The sequence below is a fragment of the Carica papaya genome, chromosome 1 (assembly GCF_054855325.1).
Source record: "Carica papaya isolate Zhongbai chromosome 1, ASM5485532v1, whole genome shotgun sequence".
NCBI lineage: Eukaryota > Viridiplantae > Streptophyta > Magnoliopsida > Brassicales > Caricaceae > Carica > Carica papaya.
In genome coordinates this window covers 1242584-1267803 of record NC_142309.1, presented here as the reverse complement: position 1 = coordinate 1267803, position 25220 = coordinate 1242584, and the positions used below count along the sequence as shown (strand labels likewise).

The following is a 25220-nucleotide window of genomic DNA, read 5'->3' as shown; positions in this document are numbered from 1 at the left end:
GTAATAATCTCCTTATATATGTAATTAATAATCTGTACTTATATAAGTTCCATCATACTTTGATTAACTGTTATTGTAACGACCTCCGGAGATTCTAAAAGAAATAGATTATAAATTTAGTACGGAAGCGAAATAAATAGTTAGAGTTTATATTATTTACACAATAACTAAAAGTACCAAATAAAGATTATAGGAATAACCCTTCTAAAAAAACAACTAATAACCAAGAAAATAAATTAAAAGTAAACAACTGAACGTTCTACTCACAATTCTTTTGTGGATCGGGTTTTGGATCCTGGTCATTTTAATCTGAAATGGTTAATGAAAGAATGAACTACACTAACTTAGTAAAAATATCACGATACTCACCGATACAGAAATGAATGTTAGAAGAAATTATAAAAACAACTAGTTGAGCTCTTATTAAGTAAAATCGTTTATCATAAATAAAATCATTTACTGTTTACTAACTGTAGCGAGATTTACAAAAATAATCTATAGAGATAATAACATAACACATATCATAATTTCATATGCAATTGGTTGGAACAATAATTTTCTCTTTTATCAGCCTACTGTTATCTATGGGGGTCCATAGGAATGTCCCCACAACGCGTGAATAATTTCTTTTAACATTTTCAATTAACGAGCCATCCTCATACCCCGTCCAGTATGAGTGCCAAATTACTAAATCTCAATAACCCGTACGGTATGAGGGTAAAATGAGTTGTCTCCATATCCTGTCTGGTATGAGCAACAAATTACCAAATCTCGATATCTCGTCCGGTATGAGACAACGTTCAAGGTAGAGTTCCCTATATATCTAGTCCATCGACCATCTCCCAGAATATCAAATAAAGCTGTTGTTTCATCCATTCATTAAATCAAATAATTTTTCAATTACCTTTAATTTTCAATTTCTCAATTCAATCATAATCACATAAAGCAAGCAATACATGCATTTAAAATATAAGATCAATCAATCAGGTATTATCATACATTCAAACTGTAAAATAAACCAACAGAATCAACAGTGAATAACTTCCGGTTATGGCTCCATTAGTAACTTGTAATTAATTATAGATATTCTCTAAATTACATAAAATATTGTATTATTATTATTAATTAAACTTCAATTCTATAACAGAGAATAATGTGAGAGATTTTTACTCAAATTAATGCCTAAAATGCTAAACTTATTGACTGCGCCTACTAGCGGTCCTCGGGTTCCTTGAATTTTTCTTTGGGGATTAACACGCACTTCAAGTACCTAAAAATATCTCAAAAAACTCAAAATCAGTGTTTCGACCCCTTTTTTGGCCAATTCCGGAATTCCAACACGGTGGCTCCACTGTGCTCCGGCGACGATACCGTCGCCTGGGGTGACGGTTTGCCTCGGATCAGCTGTTTTCGACCCATTTTATATCAATCTCTGTAAGAAAATACATTAAGAGGCATCGGTTGGCTGAAAAAAAATTGAAAAACTGAAACTCACTGGCAATGAAGTTCTTCGGTGCGACGGCTCTGCCGACTTACCTTTATAGTTGGGTGTTTTACTTCAGTCAACCTATAGAGAAAAAAATGGTGATTATAATGGTGAAAGAATTGCGCAGAACGGGAATCGGGAAGTGTAGCGCCCGGGAAATTGAAGAAGAAAAAAAAAAAAGGGTCACGTCAGCAGACCCAGTCAGCAGTCCCGACCAACCAGGACCTGCCACGTGGCAAAACCACGTCGACCGGGGACGAGCCACGTTGGCGATCCGCGTACACGCGATCGGACGGCCCAGATCAAGCGTGTAGCGCCCGGACTGAGGAGGAAAAAAAAAGCCACGTCGGCAGCCACGTCAGCAGGCCCGGTCAGCAGTCCCGGCCAACCGGGGCCTGCCACGTGGCAAGACCACGTCGGTCCTGAACGGGCCACGTTAGCGATCCGCGTGGGCGCGATTGGACGGCCCAGATCAATCGCGCGATCGGACGGCCCAGATTTAATCGCACGGACGGCCCAGATTTAATCAAAAACGGACGGCCCAGATTAAAACAAAATGGACGGCTGAGATCAAAGGGCAAGGGGTTATAAATAGAACCCCCACACCAGACCACAAACCCTAGCCGCATGCCGCTCGCCGGAGAAGACGAACCAGAGGCCGACCGCCGCCACCCGCCGCCGCACCGGGAAATTTTCGACCGCCGATCGAGGTAAATTTCATACCCCCGACTCGTTTTTCCACGCTGATTCCTCCTATGGCCAAATCGAAGCCAAAATCCTGGCCAAACGGCCGGAATACGCGATCGAAGACCAGCGGCGCCGACGCGCCCCCTCTCGGTTTTTGCCTCCGACGAGGCACTTCCCGGCCTCCGTTTGATGCAATTTTTATATCACCGTGATCACCATTCTTTTCTCTACAGGTTGACCGGAGCCGAATCACCAAAACACGAACCTCGCCGGAGAGCCGCCGCACCCGAGAGCGCCGCCGCCGGTAAGTTCCATTTTTTCGTGATTTTTTTGGCCCCCCGAGGGCCTTAGGGTTGTTTCCTCACAGGGACTGATGCGATTGTGGCCGAATTCGGCTGAAAACGGCCGAAAACAGCCAACCCGAGGCGACTCGCCGCCGCCAGCAGCGGCGCCGTCGCCGGAGCACGGCAGAGCTGCCGTGCCGGAGTTGCGATTTGGGCCGAAAGAGGCCCTGGGCCTAATTTGGGTTTTTTTTGGAACACGTGCAGGTACCGTTAGTGTGTTTCAGTTCCCCGGGAAAAATTCAGGGAAAATTAGGGACGGCCTGTAGGCGCACTGTGAATCGTATTCGGATCCCGAAAACAAGTAAGGACCCCTCACCCTATTTCCTATCACGGTATTAAAGTTCAAAATGATAAAACGGTATTTCTTGAATTAACGCATATGTGAAATTGCTTAAGGTTGCTAATGGAGCCCGAGTCTAGTGTGATTGATGATTTGCTGTTATTTGACATGTTTTACAGCTTTAAATGCATTATGAGGTTTGATGTGTTCATTGTATAGTTTCGAGTGCATGTATTACTGTTTTATTAATTATGGGTTGAAAGACTGAAGAACTGATACTGTGTGTTGTCTGTTTGGCATGAATTACGATTTGTTTTTTTTTAAATGTGAATTGATGATGCTTATTGAGGAAAAGGAAAATGAAAGATTGTGTAGACTGATAATTGTATGATGGTGTTAGCCTGACTAGATATCCTGGGAGATGGTGGACGGACCGGGTCCGTAGGGAACCCTACCGGGATTGTGGTCTCACATGCCGGACGAGGTATGGAGATCTTATGGTTTTGGCGCCCATACCAGACGGGGTATGGGGACGGCCCGTTTCACCCTCATACCGGACGGGGTATTGAGGTTTATGGTTTTGGCGCCCATATCGGACGGGGTATGGGGACGGCCCGTTTCACCCTCATACCGGACAGGGTATTGAGGTTTATGGTTTTGGCGCCCATACCGGACGGGGTATGGGGACGGCCCTGGAAACTGATTATGAATGTTAAAGGTTAACGGGTAGCGGGACCCCTATGGACCCCCATGGATACTAGTAGGCTGGTAAATGAGAAAAGGATATGTTGTATAATGATTGAATTACAAAATGCGTGATAAGTGCTATGTTTTACAGCTTATATTATTCTATGATTGTGATAATGTTATTGTTTTCTTATATTGTTTCATGAATTCCACCGAGGTAAGTGGATGGTAAAGGTTTTATCATAAATAAAAAAGGATTTGTTATAAATCATGCTCCATTGGTCTTTTGTGTTTTTCTACCCACCTTTACCTCCGTGACGGTGAGATATCGTGATGTTCTTACTGGGCTAGTGTAGCTCACTCCTTATTTAACCATTTCAGATCAGGAAGACATGGTTCCCGAGCCCGTTCCGCAGGAGGACGACGAAGGGGATGCCTAGAGACTCTGTAATCATACTCATAGTTTTATTTTCGAGTTTCTCTCTTAGTTAGTTTAATCTTTTATATTTTAAGTACGTTTTTGGTTTTCGTGTAAGGGATGTTAACTGAAATTTTGATCTCGCTTCCGCATTTAATCTTTATAATATAATTTCCATTTTGGATTACCGGGGCTGCTACAAAGTGTGCGTACGGACGGCCCAGATTAAAACAAAATGGACGGCTGAGATCAAAAGGCAAAAGGGTATAAATAGAACCCCCACACCAGACCACAAAAACCCTAGCTGCCTGCCCTCACTGGAGAAGACGAACCAGACGCCGGCCGCCGCCACCCGCTGCCGCACCAGGGAGATTTCCAACCGCCGATCGAGGTAAATTTCATACCCCCGACTCGTTTTTCCACGCTGATTTTTCCTGTGGCCAAATCGGAGCCAAAATCCCGGCCAAACGGCCGGAATACACGGCCGAAACCCAGCGGCGCCGCCGCGCCCCTTCTCGATTTTTGCCTCCGATGAGGCCCTTCCCGGTCTCCGTTTAATGCAATTTTTATATCACCGTGATCACCATTCTTTTCTCTACAGGTTGATCAGAGCCGAATCGCCAAAACGCGAATTTCACCGGAGAGCCGCCGCACCCGAGAGCACCGCCGCCGGTAAGCTTCGGTTTTCCGTAATTTTTTGGCCCCCTGAGGGCCCTAGAGTTGTTTTATTGCAAGGATCGATGCAAGTGTGACCGAATTCGGCCGGAAACGGCAGAAAACAACCAAACCGAGGCGAATCGCCGCCGCAAGCAGCAGCGCCGTCGCCGGAGCACGGCGGAGCCGCCGTGCCGAAATTGCGATATTGGCCAAAAAGGGGCCCTGGGCCTAATTTGAGATTTTTTGGAACACGTGCAGGTACCAGTAGTGCGTTTCAGTTCCCCGGGAAAAATTCAGGAAAAATTAGGGACAGCCTGTAGGCGCACTGTGAAGCCGTGTTCGGACCCCGAAACGAGTAAGGACCCCTCACCCTATTTCCTATCACGGTATTAAAGTTCAATAAATGATAAAACGGTATTTCATGAATCAACGAATGTGTGAAATTGCTTAAGGTCGCTAATGGAGCCCGAGTCTAGTGTGTTTGTCGGTTAACTGTTATTTGGCCTGTTTTACAGTTTTAAATGCAGTATGAGGTTTGATGTTTTCATTTTATAGTTTCGTGTGCATATTTTACTGTTTTACTGATTATGGATTGAATGACTGGGATATTGATGCTGTATGTTGTCTGTTTGGCATAAATTACCGTTTTGCTTGTTTTGTATGTGGATTGATGATGCTGACTGAGGGGAAAGAGAATGAAAGATTATGTAAATGGGTAATTGTATAATGTGGTCAGCCTGACTAGATATCCTGGGAGATGGTGGACGGACCGGGTCCGTAGGGAACCCTACCGGAATTGTGGTCTCCCATACCGGACGGGGTATGGAGATCTTATGTGTTTTGGCGCCCATACCGGACGGGGTATGGGGACGGCCCGTTTCACCCCCATACCGGACGGGGTAATGAGGTTTATAGTTTTGGCGCCCATACCGGATAGGGTATAGGGACGGCCCTGGAATCTGATTTCAAGTGTTAAGGGTTAACGGGTAGCGGGACCCCTATGGATCCGCATGGATACTAGTGGGCTGGTAAATGAGGAAAATATGTTGTGTAACGATTGAATTACAAAAGGCTTGATAAGTATTATGTTATACAGTTCATATATGATTTCATGATGATGATAATGTTATTGCTTTCGTATACTGTTTTATGGATTTCACCGAGGTAAGTGGATGGTGAAGGATTTATGATTGATAAAAGAATTTATTGTAAATTATGTTCCATTGGTCTTTTTGTGTTTTCTACCCACCTTTACCTCCGTGACGGTGAGATATCGTGATGTCTTTACTGGGCTAGTGTAGCTCATTCCTTATTTAATCATTTCAGATCAGGAAGACATCGTTCCCGAGCCGGTTCCGCAGGAGGACGACGAAGGGGACGCCTAAAGACTCCATAGTCATATTCGTAGCTTTTACTTTCAAGTTTCTCCTTTAGGTAGTTTGATCTTTTATATTTTGTGAGCACGTTTTTGGTTTTAGTGTAAGGGATGTTAATCGAATTTTTGACTTCGCTTCCGCATTTGATATTTTTAATATACATTTCATTTTAAATTTCTGGGGCCGTTACAGGAAATGTCTCATCGGAGACGTTTTTTGTAATTTTATATGGCAGCACCGTCGAGTTTTGTCCGTGATTTTCGGCTAATCTGATGGTCTTTTTGCTCTGATTTGGCATTGTTGTATTTAAAATCAAATTTTGAGTAAAAGAAAAATTTTTTACTTCTTTTGGCAGTCGAAAGTGGCTCTGGCGCAGCGGCGGGCGGCTTCCTTCCTGGCGGCTGGCTCTTTTTCTCCGGCGGGGGTGTCTAGCGGCTAGAGTTAGGGTTTGGTGTGAAGAGAGTTCTTTATATTCGTCCCTTTTTAATCTGAACCATCTATCGCATTTAATCTAGAACATCCGATCGCGATTAAATAGGGGGTGAATCTGGACCATCCATCGCGATTTGATATGGGTCGTCCGATCGCGTTTAAATAGGAAGTGGATCTGGACCGTTCATCGCGTTAAAATTTGATCGTTCGATCGCATCTGGGAAGAGAACGTATCTGAACCGTGCGAGAACGAATCTGGACCATCTGATCGAGGGCATGCAGATCGCCCGCGTGACCTCCCACGTGGCACTGTGTCAATGTCCCTTATCACGCGGCGCGCTCCGATTCGTCGGGTCTGCTAATTGATCGTCCTACGTGGCACAATTTTCTTAAATTGTGTTTCAACCCTCCAGTTTCCGAATTTTCTTTCAAAAATATTTTCAGAACCCGAATTTTTACTCATTTTTTTAAAAATTATTTTCAATTTCATCCACCATTTAATTTTTTTCATTTTTATATTAATTAATAATATATAAAATTAAAAATTAAATTTCATATATTAAATAAAAAATTCAAAAATTATATTTATATACTAATTTTAAATGTTTTAAAATTAATTAAGGGTATTACAGTTATTTAGTTGGACGATTAATATCTTTTTTTTCGATATAAAAAATTATAGGTTTAAGTTGATTTATATATTTTTTAGAAAATTGTGTTATAATGTATGTATATCCCTCATATAATTAATGAAATATATGAAAAAACAACATTATTATTAAATTAAGTAATTTATAAGTTTAATTATTTATATTAGTTGTGTTTTCCATTTGAACAGCATATTTGTTATATATAACTACTTATATTAATCATGTCAAAGTTCATAGACGACGATTTCAATTATAAAAAAAAAAAAAAAAAAAAACACAATTAAGTAGACCACCGTCACAATTTTATTGATTAGCTTTTAAATATTCTTTATAATCTAATTATTACATTATAATAAAAAATTCTATTATATTTCATATATACCATCATATAAAACTTTGGATTTAACATCAATATCTTAATTATATTGAAACCTCCTTGCAATTCCAATAGTATTAGTTTGTTCTCTCTCTCTCTCTCTCTCTATATATATATATATATATTTGATGATTTTTCTTTTATACCTCAAAGTATAAATTTAATCAAATATAATTATAAAGAGAAAATATTTTTTAAAATAAAATATTTTTAGATAAAAATATAATCCTTTAATCGCAAGTGAGTGATTAGATTTATTTGAAGCACAACCATCTTGATCCATAATCGAGAAACATTCTTCTTCATCTTGGCGTGAGAAAAATACATTTTATATTCGTTAAAACATATTCCTACTTACCTAACATTACGCTACTAAATAGTTAGTATATACTATTTTGATCTTATCAACTACGTACCGTAAGAACATGCATAATTCAATCTAAACTTTAAAAAAAAAATCAAAATAGATTATACGATTTAAACTGAATTAAACGGACTAACTATAGTTTAATCATCGATTCTAAAATATTAGGATTGAAAATTTTAGTTCGTATTACGTATTTTCTAGTTTAGACGTGATTACTGAAGAAAAAAGTATTATACATAGATGTTAGAGTTTTAAACCTAAAGATTTTCTCTTCTCTTCCTTTCTAGTCTCATTTCATTGTTGTACGCATATACCTTCCTTCCTCTTTAGTCTTCTCTGTTGCATGCCATGAGCAACCTTCCTTCTCCAGCTTCACGAATCATGCAAGCCACACACATTACACAGCACGCACGCCTTCCACTCTTGGTCCTCCTCCAGCCAAGTGTTTCCTTTCAATCCTACATATTACACAACATGCATTTCTATTATATAATTAAAATATCTTAGAATTATTTTGTTGGTATTTTCTTGAAGTTGATAAATTGATCATCAACCAGTCATATTTCATTTAGAGATAAGCCATAAATAATAGCAGCATCGTAAGGTTGAAAAACATCATGATGTACTTACTTATTTCATATCATTCATTGAAAACTTTGTCCCAACTCGTTGAAGATTGAATCTTCTGCTCCCAACATCAGAATCATGCTCAAGTCATTTCCAAATATTAATTATTACTTCATACTCTCTTGTCTCGTTGTGGGGGCATACCTCTTTACAACGAGTGTGTATGTATATATATACATATATATATATATATATACATATGTCCAATGCCAACAGGTATGTGCAAAAGTTTTCTCTTCTTTTTCAGATAAAACAATCTTTTCATTCATCAAAAAGCCTATCATTAGTCTGTTGACAAATTCAAGAGCTTACTTTTCGGTTCAAATCATTGAATCATAATATTTTTTTTCTTTTACACAACTTAATAATTTAGTTTTGTCTTATAGACAAACACATCAATTGATACGTGGATCATCTTTTTCTTGTGGAAAAGTTAGTCTCAGAGATGAGGATACGGTGGATAGATATATGAACGGATGTTTTATGTCTGCGCTGTTAATAAAAACATAAGTGTACGTTCGCCTCATATTTAAAGTGGGTAGAACTTTCTATTATTACTGAGTCTCATTTATTTAATTTTTAAAAAATCTTATATGGTATTTGAGTAATTCTTATAACTTAAATATTCAAAAACCAATAGGAACTAATATTATAAGTGTATAATTTTAAATATTCATTCATCAAAATTTAATTAACTTAAGTAAAATTTAAAATACAGTAATTTTATATAGAAAGGTGGTGCAGGGCGAGACGAGGGCGGCGTGATGGGTAAATTATTAAATCAGCGCGCTTCTATATTTGTTTTCGGTATATCGCTTTCTATCTATAGATATCGATACCCTGTTGATTACGAGATTTACCTACTCCTATCGAGTTGCCTTGGAGTGGGTTGGAGGACGATCAGTGCCAGTGCTCATCCCTAATGACTGCTCTCTATGGCATTTGTCAACAACCATTAAGTTTTTAAGACTGGATTACGACCTCCTCTTTAATACCTACTTAGAGACGACATTGAAACTTGCTTTGTTTTCAATGAAGCGTCAATCTCTAGACCCAACACTCAAAAGCCGAGAAAGAAACAAAAAAAAAATAAAAAAAAGGGAGCCCAAAGCAGGTCCAGCTCGGGCATAAGCCCAACACTCCAGGGGAAGCACCAAAACGGTGTCGTCTTGAGGGAAACTAGCGCCAATCAAAGATCCCAAAACGGCATCGTCCAACAAGATCGTTATTACCCAGAAAACGACGCCGTTCTCAATGTCTCCAACAGCATTTTCTGGGGCTTCATTCTCGAGCCTCTTCTGGTTTTTTTTTTTTTTCTTCTTCATGTATCCTACGGGCTCAAGGGCGAGGGAGAGAAGAGTTCATTCTCCTCTATATGAAATGAGTTAGAAATGTTAGGGCATTACACACCAAAGCTGCTGCTAGTAAAAGAGATTGGGCATGGTGGATACGTTACAATGTCATATTTGCATGATGATGCAACATATATCTATATGTATGTATATATATATATATATATAAAGGATTAGTATTGGGCAAGATTTAACGATCAAAAATAGAGTTGGAAAACAGTTTAGTAAAGGTCATGTCTCTTGCATATTTAGGTTTATTGTAATTTCATTTATCTGCACTGTTTTAGATTTTGTGGTTCAGAGAGTAATTTAAAGGTCATTTTTCTATTTATAGTAATAAGTTTTTACATGATTCTTGTTTTTTTTTTCTTTTATTTCATCGAATTTATACGTGAAAAAATGTATTAAACTATAAAGTTTAAATTATCGAATCTCCGTTCTAAATTATCGAATTTCCGTTATAAATTTTGTAATTTAATAATTTCTTTATCGATTTTTAGAAACATGTGCACCCATAATTTGAGAAACAACAAATTTACTCACACCATGGGTAAACAAAACTCAATGTTCTTGCATCCTTTTATCTTGTGCTCATTGTTTTGTTTTCCTTTTGTCGCCGCCATCCATCCTACTTGTTTTTCTGGATTAACTGTTTCAAGACGTTCCTCAAATAATATTTCAAGCGTTGCAAGAAGTAAATAATATTTTTATTATCTTGCTTCATAGATTATATTTTTTTCCTACAAAAATATGCATTCGTTATTGAGAATAGTCCAAAAGCAAGCTCTCTCTTATTTGAATCCATAAATATTTTTTTTTTGTGTATTAGAAGATTAGGTTATGGTGTAATATTCATGTGTTGTATTTGATTCTTCTGGTAATTTAAATGGTATCATATAATATCTTATTTTCTAAAAAGAATTATATCATATATGTATAAATAGATTACTAAAATAACTTCCTTGTTCATAAAACAATAAAAATGAACTCACTTGCATAATTTTTTGAAACGTTACAAAAATTGAATGCTCAAACGATAATATAATAACCAATCCATACCATAGCTTAAGATTATTCTGTGTATTTTTCAACAATTTGTTTGGAAGCCCAACTCTTATTACCATTTTTAGCCATATTTATCTTTTGTTCATTTGTTATGGTTGGACTTCATATTCATCTTTGTAACTTTTGGTGGTAGTACCTTTTTAACATTGTTAACAAATTCTTCTTAAATTTCAACAAACAAAGCCCTGGGTGATATGTATAGGTGGAGTATTGAAAGAGGTGGTGGTTGTTGATGGGCTATCATAATCATAGATTTATTGTATGATATTTGCTTCTAACGTGTTTAATTAATACGAAAAATTGATTGATAATACGAAAAAATAAGTAGGTTGCAGTTACTGGTATAAGCAATAAATATAGATTCTAAAAAAGGAGTTAGGGTTGTATATGTATATGTATAGGTTCTAGGTGGAAAAATTAGGGTAATAAGTGTGTATAGGTTTTAAGATATAGAGTCAGAGTATAAGAACATGATATTCTAGAGCTTTAAAAAAGGAGGATATGAGGATTAATTATGTATCAAAGAGTAGGACCCTTTCCAAGGATATTCTGCTGCAATGGATATACCACATTAACTCTCCTATATATAACCTACATTTATCGTGTATATCACCAGCTGTATCTTATTCATTTTTTATACAATCAATCAAATATTCTCGTCAATTAAAAATACTAAAAAATAGCATTATGTTGTTTATATCTCATCCATTCTCTTAGAATCTGATCATAACCAATAATATTATATAATAGATTCATGATTCATTGTACTTCTACAATATGATCATCTATCGATAACTCTTTCCTTTTAGAATTGCAAGGATGTGAGCATGATGAATCGATACATTTGTTATATAATCGGTTTACAAGCTGACTTTTTCAAGAAATAGACAACAATTGAGTTACTTGCTAATCTATTTTTAATCACTTTGTTAGAGATGAGAGAAATTGATAAATAGTACTATATATATTAGTAAAAGAAAAAATACTCGTTATAGGTACAGAGCAAGTATAAATAATCATATACTCATTCTATACTTATATTTACTGGTGTATGAATTCTAAAATTAAATTTTATGTATTATATTAAATAATATAAATAATTAAATTTGGTATAAATATGAACAACATATTATGTAAATATTTATTTATATTCTTTTACTAATTATTTAAATTTAATTACCTATCGTTACTCCATAAGTAGTTTCTCATGTTTATCATTAAATCTATTTTGATATAAGATGAATATAAGTATGTATATATATATATATATACTTGTTCTTTTATATAAGATGGGTGTGAAAACCTATAAATCTATCTCATATACGTCCTGTAACAATCATTATCTTTATTTTGTCAAGAAGGTGTAGGTTTGAATTAATGAAAGGTAATATGTCAACACTATATCAATAAAGATTGCTCTTACTTTAGAAATATATATAGTAAAGCCACTTCCCCATATCATTATATACACAGAAAAACATATAATTAATGGATAATTTCCCATTTGACAGCTTATAATTGTTGGACTGGTAGGGTTGAATCATACAAATACATGTAATTAATGGATTATTTCATTCAAATATAATTTAATTAATATTAGTTATATTAAATATATTTAGGTTAATTTCAGAAATACCAATTTTTTAAAAAATAATAATAACTTTAGGTAATTTAAACTTAAATTTAGTCTGTTAAATTGTTTTGCATGACTTGGTATTTCTATATAAAGACAAATAAACTAGCTGCAGCCTATGGAACCTGACATTCGTACATTGTCTGGGACCATTTATTTATGATGATTTTAATGTAATGCTTCTGATCCAGAGTTCCACGCATGGTATGATAATCCATACTGTCAATCAGGCGAAATTATGAATTACAGATTTAAATAATTGGTTAAAATCCATACTACTAACCTAAATTTCTAAGATAATATGTTGTATCAATTATGAATAATCTAATATTTATCATAAATTATTAAAAATAAACTTTATTTTATAAGTAAACAGTAATAATATTAACTACATGCAGCGGACGACTTTATATAGATGTGTGTGTGTGTGTGTGTGTAAGTTAAGTTCAGCGGCACAGCGAGGGTTGTATTGAACAAGGGAGAGATTGGTGTTTATGGAGGCGCCTTTAGGGTTGAAGAAAGGTGCATGGACGGCGGAGGAAGACGACCGTCTCAGAAAGTGTGTTGAGAAGTATGGAGAAGGAAAATGGCATCGAGTCCCATTTGCAGCAGGTTATGTTATACCTGTGTATATGTGTATATTTACATGTTCGCATGTATATACGCAGATAGTCAAGGAAGATATATATACATATATATATATATGAGTTAATTGATTGGATGTTGCAGGTCTAAATAGATGCAGAAAGAGTTGTAGATTGAGGTGGTTGAATTATCTGAGTCCAAATATCAACAGAGAAAAGTTCACTGTTGATGAAGTTGATCTCATGATGAGAATGCATAAGCTTCTAGGAAACAGGTAAGAACAAGACCTTCCTATACATACAAACATATAATATATATATATATATGCATAAACTTATTAGTTGTCTGCAAAGATTTTCTAAAATTTAAGTTGAAAAATCATTTTATTTATAGTAATTAATCTTATTAGGTCAAGATCAACTATGTAATTAGGTGGATAAGAGTCCGAAAATTACACTAATTTATAAAAATGTTATTTTTATTTTTCTAATTACACGATTGTTTCAAATAACTAATTTGATTTATATACCAGGATATATGTATGATGAAAACTATAACTAGATGATATTGATAATTAGAAAAATAATTACTATACACTTGCATATTACTAGGTGGTCGCTAATTGCTGGTAGGCTTCCTGGAAGAACAGCAAACGACATAAAAAATTATTGGAATACTCATTTACGAAAAAAAGATCCAAATTATTTCCTTAACAAAAATGATAGAGAATGTCTACATATTGAGAAAGTGAATGCAATAAAGCCTCAAGCTCGAGCTTTTTCCAAGAATATGGTGTTTCATGATGATAAATCTTCATTTACTAGCGATCATAATCAAGAATGCCTTGTATTGGATCAAGACAATCTTAATTTCCAGCCTTTAATGTCTTCTGTTTATCAATCTGACGACGAGACTACATGGTGGCAGAGCCTGTTAGATGATAAACAAATGGACCACAAAACGCCTAGTAGCTCAATAAATGCTTTTGAATCCAGCTCAAATAATTTCGTTGACAAAAATTTCGACTACAATGAAGTAAATAATGTTATGGTTGACGATAATCCTGTGGTTGCTCATGACGGAGAGAAAGAAGAAAATTTTCGTATCTTGACGTCTTTGGACATAGATCTTTGAAATTTCTAAGAGACAATTAAGTATTACTAATTAATTAATTAATTACTTTAGTTATACTGAAAGTAAATGAGTTGCCATTGTCACAGTGTTAGTTGTTTAAATCTCTTAGTATATATAAGTTGTAATTTGTATTGATATAAATTTTATCATATTTTAATTATTATGTAATTAAATGGTTGATTTTTTTTTCTTTATATAAGAGATTATGAGTTTGAATCAATTCGTATATTTCAGAATGTACTCAGTGTTAGAATTTATGTACATCCATTATATAATTAATAAAATATATATTATTATTAAAAAATATAATACTTTCTAGATTAATAAGTAGAAATTTGCTAAGTAAATTAAGCTTATAGTAGCTTTCACTAACTCTACTATGGTATTAATTTTTATAATATTATGTGTACAGCATATATATATATATATATATATATATAAAGCTATGTATAACTTTTACCACATCAAGCCAATCAAATAAAAACATTAAATATTTACAAATAATTTAATTATTTTTTATTTTATGTATTTAATTAATATGATTCAATGAATATAAATATGTTCATAAAATATAATTAATTTAATTATTCATGTGTCATTTTAATTAATCCAATTAGTATATAATTAAACTAATTAATTATACATTGGATATATTGCTCTTTGATTATCATATGTCTAATATACAATATTCGATTTAAACTTACAATCTCTTATATAAGATAAGAAAATAACGTATTTATCTGTTGAACTTAATAATTGATTAATTAATAAAATTATATAAACTGATAATAATAACACATATATGTAAATACTATATATAAGTGTGTGTATTATATACATTATACAAATAAAATATCAAGAAATTAAATATACAAATTATATATTTTTTAAAAATTAAAAATATTATATATAAATATTATATTTAAAAAAAAATAAAAATTTGGTCCACTCCCAAAACTGAACCAGACCAGATCCGGTTTCTACTTCCGGTCAATCCTATTAAAATATCCAAAAAGGAAAAAAAATAAGAAAGAATCTCAATCCCAAAATCATTGTTGGGATATCTTTCACTGCTATAAATGTACTTGCATGATAAATTGATGAAACTCAACCAATCATGTTATATATATATACATATATGTGTATATATATATGTACGTAATGTCATATATATATATATATATATATATGTATGTATGAAATGTCGAATTTCTAATATATTTTAAAAAATATGTAATATTGGTGGTTCACCAACCAGTCTATGTACTTTCATGCTCGTAGGGATTATCTTTCACTGCCATATACACACACACGCACATATATATATATATATATATAAATAGATTTATATTTGTATTAAATATAACGTATTAATATACGTTATTATATATTAGTAAATATATTTTTATTTTTTTCTTATAAATTCACGAAATTTCAAACCCGCATAAGTTCAAGTTTGATATAACCTGTCTTGGACCTGCCCCCGTTGCTTTAACTTTACCTAATGTTGCTCCTTGAACACAGTGTTTGTATATACATATACGCGTGTGTGTGTGTGTGTGTGTGTGTATTATACGTGTAGATAAACACGTGTACACACGTATACATACACATGTACGTGTGTGTGTGTGTGTGTGTATTATATATGTAGATAAACTGTTGCATGCATGGCCTCATCTCATGTTTTGTGTTTGATTTCTGCTTTTTGTAAAATAACAAACCTAGTCCGAGGCCCTTGTGGTTTCTCTTTCTCATATTTGACAATGATACGTACACACATAAACGAAAAACACACGTAAATACGTATATGATTTATATATACATGTACATTTGTGCATGAAGTTTCCGTGCACTCTGAGAGAATTAGAAGCTTTCGAGGATGGCAGTGTTGGAAATCTTTTAGTACGTAAACGTAAATTAAAATGTTTCAACCAAGCCCAATCTCAAGACCCAACACCCAAAAGCCTAGAAAGAAAAAAAAAAAAAAGAAATAGAGTAAGCAACTCCCACTGCATGCGCGCAAACGGTATCGTTTTTGTGGGGGGAACCCAAAACGGCATCGTTCAACGAGATCTTTATTAGCCCAAAAAACTAGTGCCAATTTTTGAACCTCTTCTGGTTTTTCTTTCCTTCTCATCATCTCGTTGCACGTATGTAACTATTAAATTTTCAACAATATATCTAAAATCTGCTTCGTGTTCATAGTTTCCGGATTTTAAATGACTTTTAAAGCACGCTGTAAAGTTTTTGAAGCTCGTGAATGCCTTTTACGATCTTATACCTACTTCAGTCATCGAATTCTGTTCTTCTCAAATCTTATAAGGTGTTTTTAACTTTTATTTTTTATTTTGCTCTTTAAGCATTCTTATGAGTGCATTTTTTTTTTTTTTGGGTATTTCAAATTTGTTTAAAAGTTTTTATATTTGTTACGACTCTTCCCTGTTTGCAGTTTAAATTAATCGCGCTCCTAGAAATTCTTTGGAACAACTCAAAGTGTCAAATTCCTCATTTTTTTTTCGTTTAATCTAACAAAAATTTTCTTTCGATAGATTTTTATGTTTTTGTGATCTCAATATATGTATAAGCCAAATAATGTATAAGCCAAAAATGTCTCTACCCCAACAACTCAGACCATGAAAAGCCACCAAACAGATTTCAAATGGAGTGGAGTGGGTGTGTGAGGGGCGTAAGTCCCAGTGCTCTCTATGGCATTTGTCAACAGCCATTAAGTTTTTAAGACTGGATTATGACAGCCTCTTTAATACCCACTTAGAGACGACATTGAAGTTTGATTTGTTTTCAATGAAGCCCAATCTCAAGACCCAACACCCAAAAGCCCAGAAAGAAACAAAAAAAAAGAGAGCCCAAAGGAGGTCCAGTTCGGTAAAAAGCCCAACTCTCCAGGTGGGGGAAGCACCAAAACGGTGTCGTCTTGAGGGAAACTAGCGCCAATTAAAGATCCCAACCTCAAAAACGACGCCGTTCTAAAGGATCTCCAACAGCTGTTTCGGAGATGTCACGCTCGGCCGCCGCCTGGGAAACACCAAAATAAAGCACAAGAACGTTGGAATCGACGGATCCGGGACCGATCTGGTGAAAACGCGCCGAAAAACCGTCGGGAACGCCGCATATCAGGGCTCGCGCGAACCGGTGCCGCCGCGCTGGTTTGTCTTCTCCGGCGCGCGTTCTCCCTCACCGGCTCTGGTTTCGCGCACAGACAAGGCCGGACGTCTCGGATCCGCCTTCGGTTTCCCTTCTCCGGCCCTCCTCACGCGGACCCGATCTGTTGTTCTTCCAGTGACCGCGGACCAGTCGTCTTCTCCAAGCCGCGCGGTCCCTCGTCTCGATCTGCTCTGGTCGCGCCGACAGATCGTCCCGCACCGCGACAGCAACCGAGCTTCTTCCGCCGCCGCGTGCAGGAAACGCACAGATCGAATTTGATCTGTTCGCGCTTCGTCTTTTTCGCCGGAAACCGCCGCACCGGAGACAGTTTGGTTGTAAAGGTCCGGCCGAACAGGTTAACAGTGACTTTTCAACTTTTTCTAAGTATCTCTCACTAATCCGTGTTCAAACCCGAACACTCATATCATTTGTTGGAAAAAAAAAATTTAATCCATGAATCATGCACAAACACACTTCGACAATGTGCCTACATCCACCGATAAGAAAAATTTTATTATGTAATTTAAAAGTTCATATTAATATATTAAAAAACATATTTATAAAAAGACTAACAAAGTTTTTTACAAGTAAAAATTATATAAAATATACATCAAATATTTCAAATGATAACTACAAAAAAAATTCAAATAAATTATTTTAAAATATAAATAAATATCATTAAAATTTAAGACACATCAATAATTTAGAAGTCTTTAAATTTATTACGACTCCTCTCCGTTTGCACTTTTAAATTAGTAGCGCTCCTAGAAACTCCATGAAACAACTCAAAAGTATCAAATTCCTCATTTCTTTCTCGTTTAATCTAACAGTAATTCCTTTTAATAGATTTTCATATTTTTGTGATCTCAATATATGTACAAGCCAAAAAAAATCTCTACCACAACGACTCAGACCCACCAAATAGATTTTAAATGCACAGCCATAGGCTCCAAGCAATAATCACGTCCCACTTAATTTAAGTGATTTTATGAATTTTTTTTTTCTATTGGCAAGGGGATATATATAATCATATCATCAAAAAGTTAAAAAATACACTCGATATAAAATTAAAGATATTTAAAAATAATTCAATTATCTTTTAGATATAAAGATTATAAGTGCGGGCTACAGCAGGGTGTCTAGGCCGACATGACATGCGAAAGCACCAAGACCAAAGCTTCTGAACAAGTACGTGAGTGACTGCATAATCTATCAGCAATAGTTCTTGTTATTTCTATATTAGTTACCACAAATCCTATCATTTATATCCTCTTATATTATATAGAGATATAAATTGAAGACAAAAATAACTAGCTGCAGCCTAGGTCTTGACAAATGTGTCCCTTTGGGTTGACAAATGTTTATATATTCGTACCTTGCATGGGACCATTTATTTATGAGATTGACATGAACTTGTGGATTCTCATTGATGAGTGTATCTAATACACTCTCTCCTTATTTATTTATAGTAATGAGTCTTTACATTATTTGAATTCATAAGTGAGAAAATGTGTTGTAAATTTTTTAATTTAACTATTTTTATATTGATATTTAGAAACATGTGCACCCATAATTTTGAGAAACAACAAATTTACTCACACCTTGGGTAAATAAAACTCGATGTTCTTGCATCCTTTTATCTTGTTTTATACTTAATTCTTCTTGTAATTTAGATAATATCATATAACATCCGTATCTTCTAAAAAGGATTATATCATATACGTATAAATAGATTACTAAAATTATTTCCTCCATTCATAAAACAACAAAACCGAACCCACTTGCATGACTTTTTTTTTGAAAAATTACAAAAATTAAAAACTCAATAACCCATAAATTTATCATTATTCTTTGTATTTCTCATCAAATTCTTTGCAAGCTCAACTCTTGAATTATCATTTTTTAGCCATATTAATCTTTTGTTCCTTTGTTATGGTTGGACTTCATATTCACCGTTGTAACTTTTGGTGGTAGTATTTTTCTTATATTGTAAATAAATCCTTCTCAGATTTCAGTAAATAAAGCCCTAGATTCATGTGACATTATTGATGGGTGATATGTATAGGTGGGGTATTGAAAAAGGTGGTGGTTATTGATTGACTATCAAATTGTACGAGAATGAATCATAGATTTATTATTTGACACATTTTTCTAATACGTTTAATTGACACGAAAGTTTGATTGACAATACAAAAAACGAATATGATGTAACTCGTAATAAAATATAAGTTATAAACTGAAAGTTATGGTGGTTTATGTATATGTATATGTATAGTTCTAGGTGGAGAAGTTAGGATAGTATATGTATATAGGTTATAGGTGACGGAGTTAAAGTATAAGAACATGGTATTCTAGAGATTTAGAAAAGTAATACATGAGGATTAATTATGTGTCGATGAGTAGGACCCTTTCTTAGGATGCTATGCTGCAATACACATACCACACTAACTCTCCTATGTATAACCTATATCTATCACTTTCTCATGATATTATGGTGCAATACATATATTACACTAACTCTCTTATGTATAACCTATATCTACCACTTTTCTTAGGATACTATGCTGCAATACACATTGGACATTAACTCTTCTATGTACGACCTTTATCTACCACGTATATCACCAACTGTATCTTACTCATTTTCTATATAATCAATCAACATTCTTATCAATTCAATGCACTAAAAAATAGTGTTATACTGTGGATTCACGGTTCATTCATTCTCTTGTAATATGATCATAAACGATAATATTATATAATAGATTCATGATTCATTTGTACTTCTACAATTCAGTCATCCATTAACAGTCCTTCCCCTTTTAGAATTGTAAAGATATGAGTATGATGAATTGATATATTTGATGTATGGTTTAGATTGATGTAAGTTGAACATATAGTTGTTGTATATAAATTTTAGAAGCTTATTTTTTCTAGAGATAGACAATAAGTAGGTTATCTGTTAATACGTCTCTATACATTTTGGTAGGGATGAGTAAATTAATAAATAGTACGGTGTGAACATTAGTAAAAGCAAAGGTATTCGTTGTAGGTACAAAAAGGGTATGGATTTTCTTTATATGGAATGGTGTAAAAATGTATAAACCTGTCCCGTACGATCCTATAACCATCACTGTCTTTTCTTTGTTGAGAGCGTGTGGTTTTGAGTTTGTGGAAGGCTGCGTGCCAACACTGCATCAATAAAATTTGCTCCTACTTTAGAAATATATATATATATATATATACATAGTACAGCCACTTCTTCTTATCATTATATAGACAAAAAACCATATAATAATGGACGATTTCTATATATATATATATACACACACACACACACATAGTATAGCCACTTCTTCTTATCATTATATAGACAGAAAACTATATAATAATGAACAATTTCTATATATATATACACACACACACACATAGTACAGCCACTTCTTCTTATCATTATATAGACAGAAAACCATATAATTAATGGACAATTTCTCATTTGACCGCTCATTAAGTTTCTTTCTTAGAAGAAGATTATATATATATTTATATATATATATATATATATCAGTCTCTAACATGTGCTTTGCGGGTATTATTTTATTTTTATTTAAATATAACTTAATTAATATAATTATATGAATATATATTTAGTTTTAACTTATTATTTTATTTTAGAATATTAATTTTAAGAAATTTAGATTTAAATTTAATCTGATTATTGTTTTGTATAATTTATTGACTTAAAACAAAAATTAAAAAAATATACTCATACATATATAATAACTAATTTACATACACATATTAAATTAGTTGTAAATTAATTTTGTAAATATATATGTATGTGTTAAATTAATTACATGTAGTAAATTAATTTTTTTTTTAAAAATCCTATTCAAACATGTCTTGACCAATTAGTAGAAACCATGATAATACATACTTTGGCCGCAATTTATATTTATATATATATATTGACAAAATAAAATAAATATTGATTACATTATTGTATATTTTTAAAAAAGGGGAAAAATACACGCATAATTACAAATACAAAAGCATAGTTTCCCATATATATATATATATATCAGAAAGGAACAAGAGATCAGGCATATTACTATTGAATGAATAAGCTGTATGTGTGGATATAAGAGTCCACGTCACCGAGCATAGGAGCCTGAAATAGTATGGACTGTATTATATATATATATACTATATATATACATATGTTGTGTGTGTGTGTGAGTATATCAGTCGAGTTGGGTGGCACGGCAAGTATAGTACTTGACTGCGTAGAGCTTTGTGTGTATGGCGGCTTCTTTGGAATTGACAAAAGGTGCATGGACAGCGGAGGAAGATGATCGCCTCAGGAAGTGCATTGAGAAGAATGGAGAAGGAAAATGGCATCGAGTCCCACTCGCAGCAGGTTATATTATATATGTGTATATGTATATATTTACACATTTGCATTTATATATGTGTTTATAAGAAGAAGATAATATACATCTGGGTCTATTGATTGGATGTTGCAGGTCTAAATAGATGTAGAAAGAGTTGTAGGTTGAGGTGGTTGAATTATCTCAGACCAAATATCAACAGAGGAAAGTTCACTGCTGATGAAGTTGATCTCATGATAAGAATGCATAAGCTTCTAGGAAACAGGCAAGAGCAGGACCTTCCCGTAGATACAAACATATAATATATACATATCATACATAAGCTGCAATAAGCTGGAGAAAGATAGTGATGTATTGTCTACATAACTGGCTAAGCAAACAACTTAATTTAGAGATCGAAATAATTAATAACAAACACAATAGCCCAGACTCTCATATTTTGAAGAAGCACTGTACATACCCAAGCATGCATGTATAGGTTTATATATAAGCATATATGTATATTAATTTTATCAGAGTTTTATAGATTTTCATTGTAAAATTAACAACTTATGTTTGACACCTATCTCCAACCCTACTATCTCTCTGAAAAAGAAATACCAAATTCATCGCAAATTTTCTTTTATTTTACAACAATTAAACCTACGTCAAAATTTACTATGTAATTAAGTTTATAAGAGCGTCAAAATAAAAGTCAATTATAATATTATAAAAGAACAAAATAGCGTGTTTCGAAAATATTTTTTGACTACACGTATTTAAAAAATGTTATTTTTATTTTTTCTTATACATCCTTTCAATCACTTAGTCAGTTGCATGAAGTACATTTTTTTTTATATAAGATGTTCTCAAAGAATTAATTTAGTTTATATATTTGGATATATATATATATATGATGAAAAATTAAATTATTAGTAGGTGATATTGAAAATTAGAAAAATAATTATTATATAATTGTATATATTCAGGTGGTCGCTGATTGCTGGTAGGCTTCCTGGAAGAACAGCTAATGATGTGAAAAATTATTGGAACACTCATTTACGAAAAAAAGCTTCAAATTGTTTCCTTAACAAAAATGATGGAAAAGATCTTCATGTTGTGAAAGTGAATGCAATAAAGCCTCAGCCTCGAGTTTTTTCAAAGAACTTGGTATCTCATGAAGGCAAATCTTCCTTTATCGTTGATCACAATCAGGAACATCTTATCTTGAATCAAGACAATCTCTACTTCCAGCCTTTAATGGCTTCCACTGATCAATCTGATAACGAGATTTCATGGTGGCAGAGCTTGGTAGATGATAAACAAATGGATCATATAACACTTAGTAGCTCTACAAGTGCTTTTGAACTTAACTCAGATCACTTCATTGATAAAAATTTCGACTACGTCGAAGTAGATAATATTATCATTAATGATGATCCTACGGTTGTTCATACAGAAGAAGATGAAGAAGAAAATATTCGTATCTTGACAAGTTTAGATATAGATTTTTGGAACTTTTAAGAGATAATAAAAAATTAAGTATTGCTAGTTAATTAATTAGTTATTTTAGGTTTGGTGAAAGTAGTCCGTTGTCATTGTGATACTATAAATATTAATTTGTTGTCTTATCGTTAACGTTAGTTGTCTTTTAATTTCTCGTTACTTGTTTTAATTTATCTTCTGTAATAAGTCTCCTTGTATATGTAAGTTGTAATTTGTAATATAAATTTTATATATTTTAATTAATTATTATAAAATTAAATAATTGATACTTTTTTATATATAAAAGATTATGAATATGAATTAGTTTATATGGTTTTATATATATACTCATCAAAATGTTTAGTTATAATTTATACATATATACATCATATAATTAATGAAATATATATTTTTACTAAAAAAGTTTATATACTTTGTAAAATAATGGGTAAGAAGTTTGCTAAGTAAATTAAACTGTTAATAGCTTTCACTTACTCCAATTATGGTATTATTTTTTATAATACACATAAAGCTATATATAACTTTTACCACATCATTAAAAACATTAATTATTTTTAAAATGAATTTAATTATTTTAGTATATGTATTAAATTAATATGACTGAATGATTATAATTTATTCATGACATATAATTAATTTAATTGTTTGTGTGTGTGTGTGTGTCATTTTGATTAATTTAATCAATTATATAATTAATTTAATTAATATATACATTGGTTATATTGTTTTTCATATGTTTAGTAATTATTTTTTGAATATACATATGTCAATTATTATTAGAATAATAATATCATGCTGTTATATATTTTTACAAAAAAAATATATATATTCAAAATTCATTATATACTTCATATATAATATTTTTATTGATTACACATTGTTGCTAATATTATATTTTTTAATAGAAATTTATAAATTTATTAATTAAATAATTATATTAACTTATATATTTTAACAAAGGAAAAAAAACACACGCATAATGTTGAAAAACTAATATATTGATACAAGTGTATATATATAATAAGTTAATTAAGAGGTGAAATATTCTTAGATTAAACATAATCCTTCAATTAAAATATCTAATTAAATTACTAAAATTGGAATATTTTGCCTTAAAATCATTGTTGGGACATCTTTGCGTACTTTCAAAATAAATTGATCCAACTCAACCAATCATGTTATATACATATATATTTATTTATTTATATTATGTCGAATTTCTAATATATTTTTTAAAAATATATATGTAAAATTATGGTGGCTAAATCAACCGGTCATGTTCGTCCATAATTGTTGGATGTACTTTCATGATAAATTGATTAAACTCAACCTGTCATATTTTATTTTCTATATATATATATATTTATCAAATTTTTAATCTATTATGTTTAAATTAATTACAAAAAATTTACTAATTATAAAATATTATATTCGTTAAGAAATATAATAAGTTAATTGAGATTTAGTTAATTTGATCGTAATAAATTTATTAATACATTAGTAAATTAAATTTTTTATTTTATTAAATTAAATATTATAAATTATATTCTATTTAAAAGTAAATTTAAAAAATTAAAATATTATGATGTCCTTATTCGGTATCAATTATTAAAGTACTTGTCCCGACTCGGTGAAAATTGAGATTAAATAATTTAATTTGTGATTATAGGCAAACATGTTAATTAAGATTAATTAAATAAGATTAATAGGTGGATCATCTTTTCAAGAGATGTGATTATGCTCGGGACGTGTGGAAAATTGGTCCACTATGTGGCATTTGTCAACATGCACTAAGTTTACATGACTAGATTATGATATTCTACTTACCACCAAATTAAAAATTACATATTGTTTTAAAATATATATATATATATATGTGTGTGTGTATGAATATGATCCTTTGTATTTCTTCTTTAATTAATGTGTGGATTTAGTTCAAGTTAAATTTAAATTGGTGTGAAAAGTGATCGGTTCGGGGCAATTTCAAATTTGACTTTTTAGAACTCATTTAGATTCGATCAATTAT

At 32.8% G+C, this 25220-nt stretch overlaps 2 protein-coding genes and 1 long non-coding RNA gene across 3 annotated transcripts; all 3 read left to right on the top strand.

Moving 5' to 3' along the window:
- The first annotated feature begins 1834 nt into the window (after positions 1 to 1834).
- On the top strand, positions 1835 to 4089 carry LOC148269063 (uncharacterized). Its single transcript, XR_015820306.1, has 2 exons — positions 1835 to 2477; positions 2722 to 4089. It is a non-coding gene; the product is annotated as an uncharacterized LOC148269063 (long non-coding RNA).
- An 8839-nt stretch (positions 4090 to 12928) lies between these two features.
- On the top strand, positions 12929 to 14156 carry LOC110824669 (transcription factor MYB114-like). The gene is made up of 3 exons (XM_022055202.2): positions 12929 to 13049; positions 13167 to 13296; positions 13634 to 14156. Exons 1-3 carry the CDS (start codon positions 12932 to 12934, stop codon positions 14154 to 14156), a joined length of 771 nt encoding a protein of 256 aa, XP_021910894.2. The 5' UTR covers positions 12929 to 12931.
- Positions 14157 to 21538: 7382 nt separating this feature from the next.
- Positions 21539 to 23212, top strand: LOC110809735 (transcription factor MYB1-like). The gene is made up of 3 exons (XM_022035643.2): positions 21539 to 21738; positions 21845 to 21974; positions 22678 to 23212. The coding sequence occupies exons 1-3, from the start codon at positions 21621 to 21623 to the stop codon at positions 23210 to 23212; spliced, it is 783 nt and encodes a 260-aa protein (XP_021891335.2). The 5' UTR covers positions 21539 to 21620.
- Positions 23213 to 25220: the final 2008 nt, after the last annotated feature.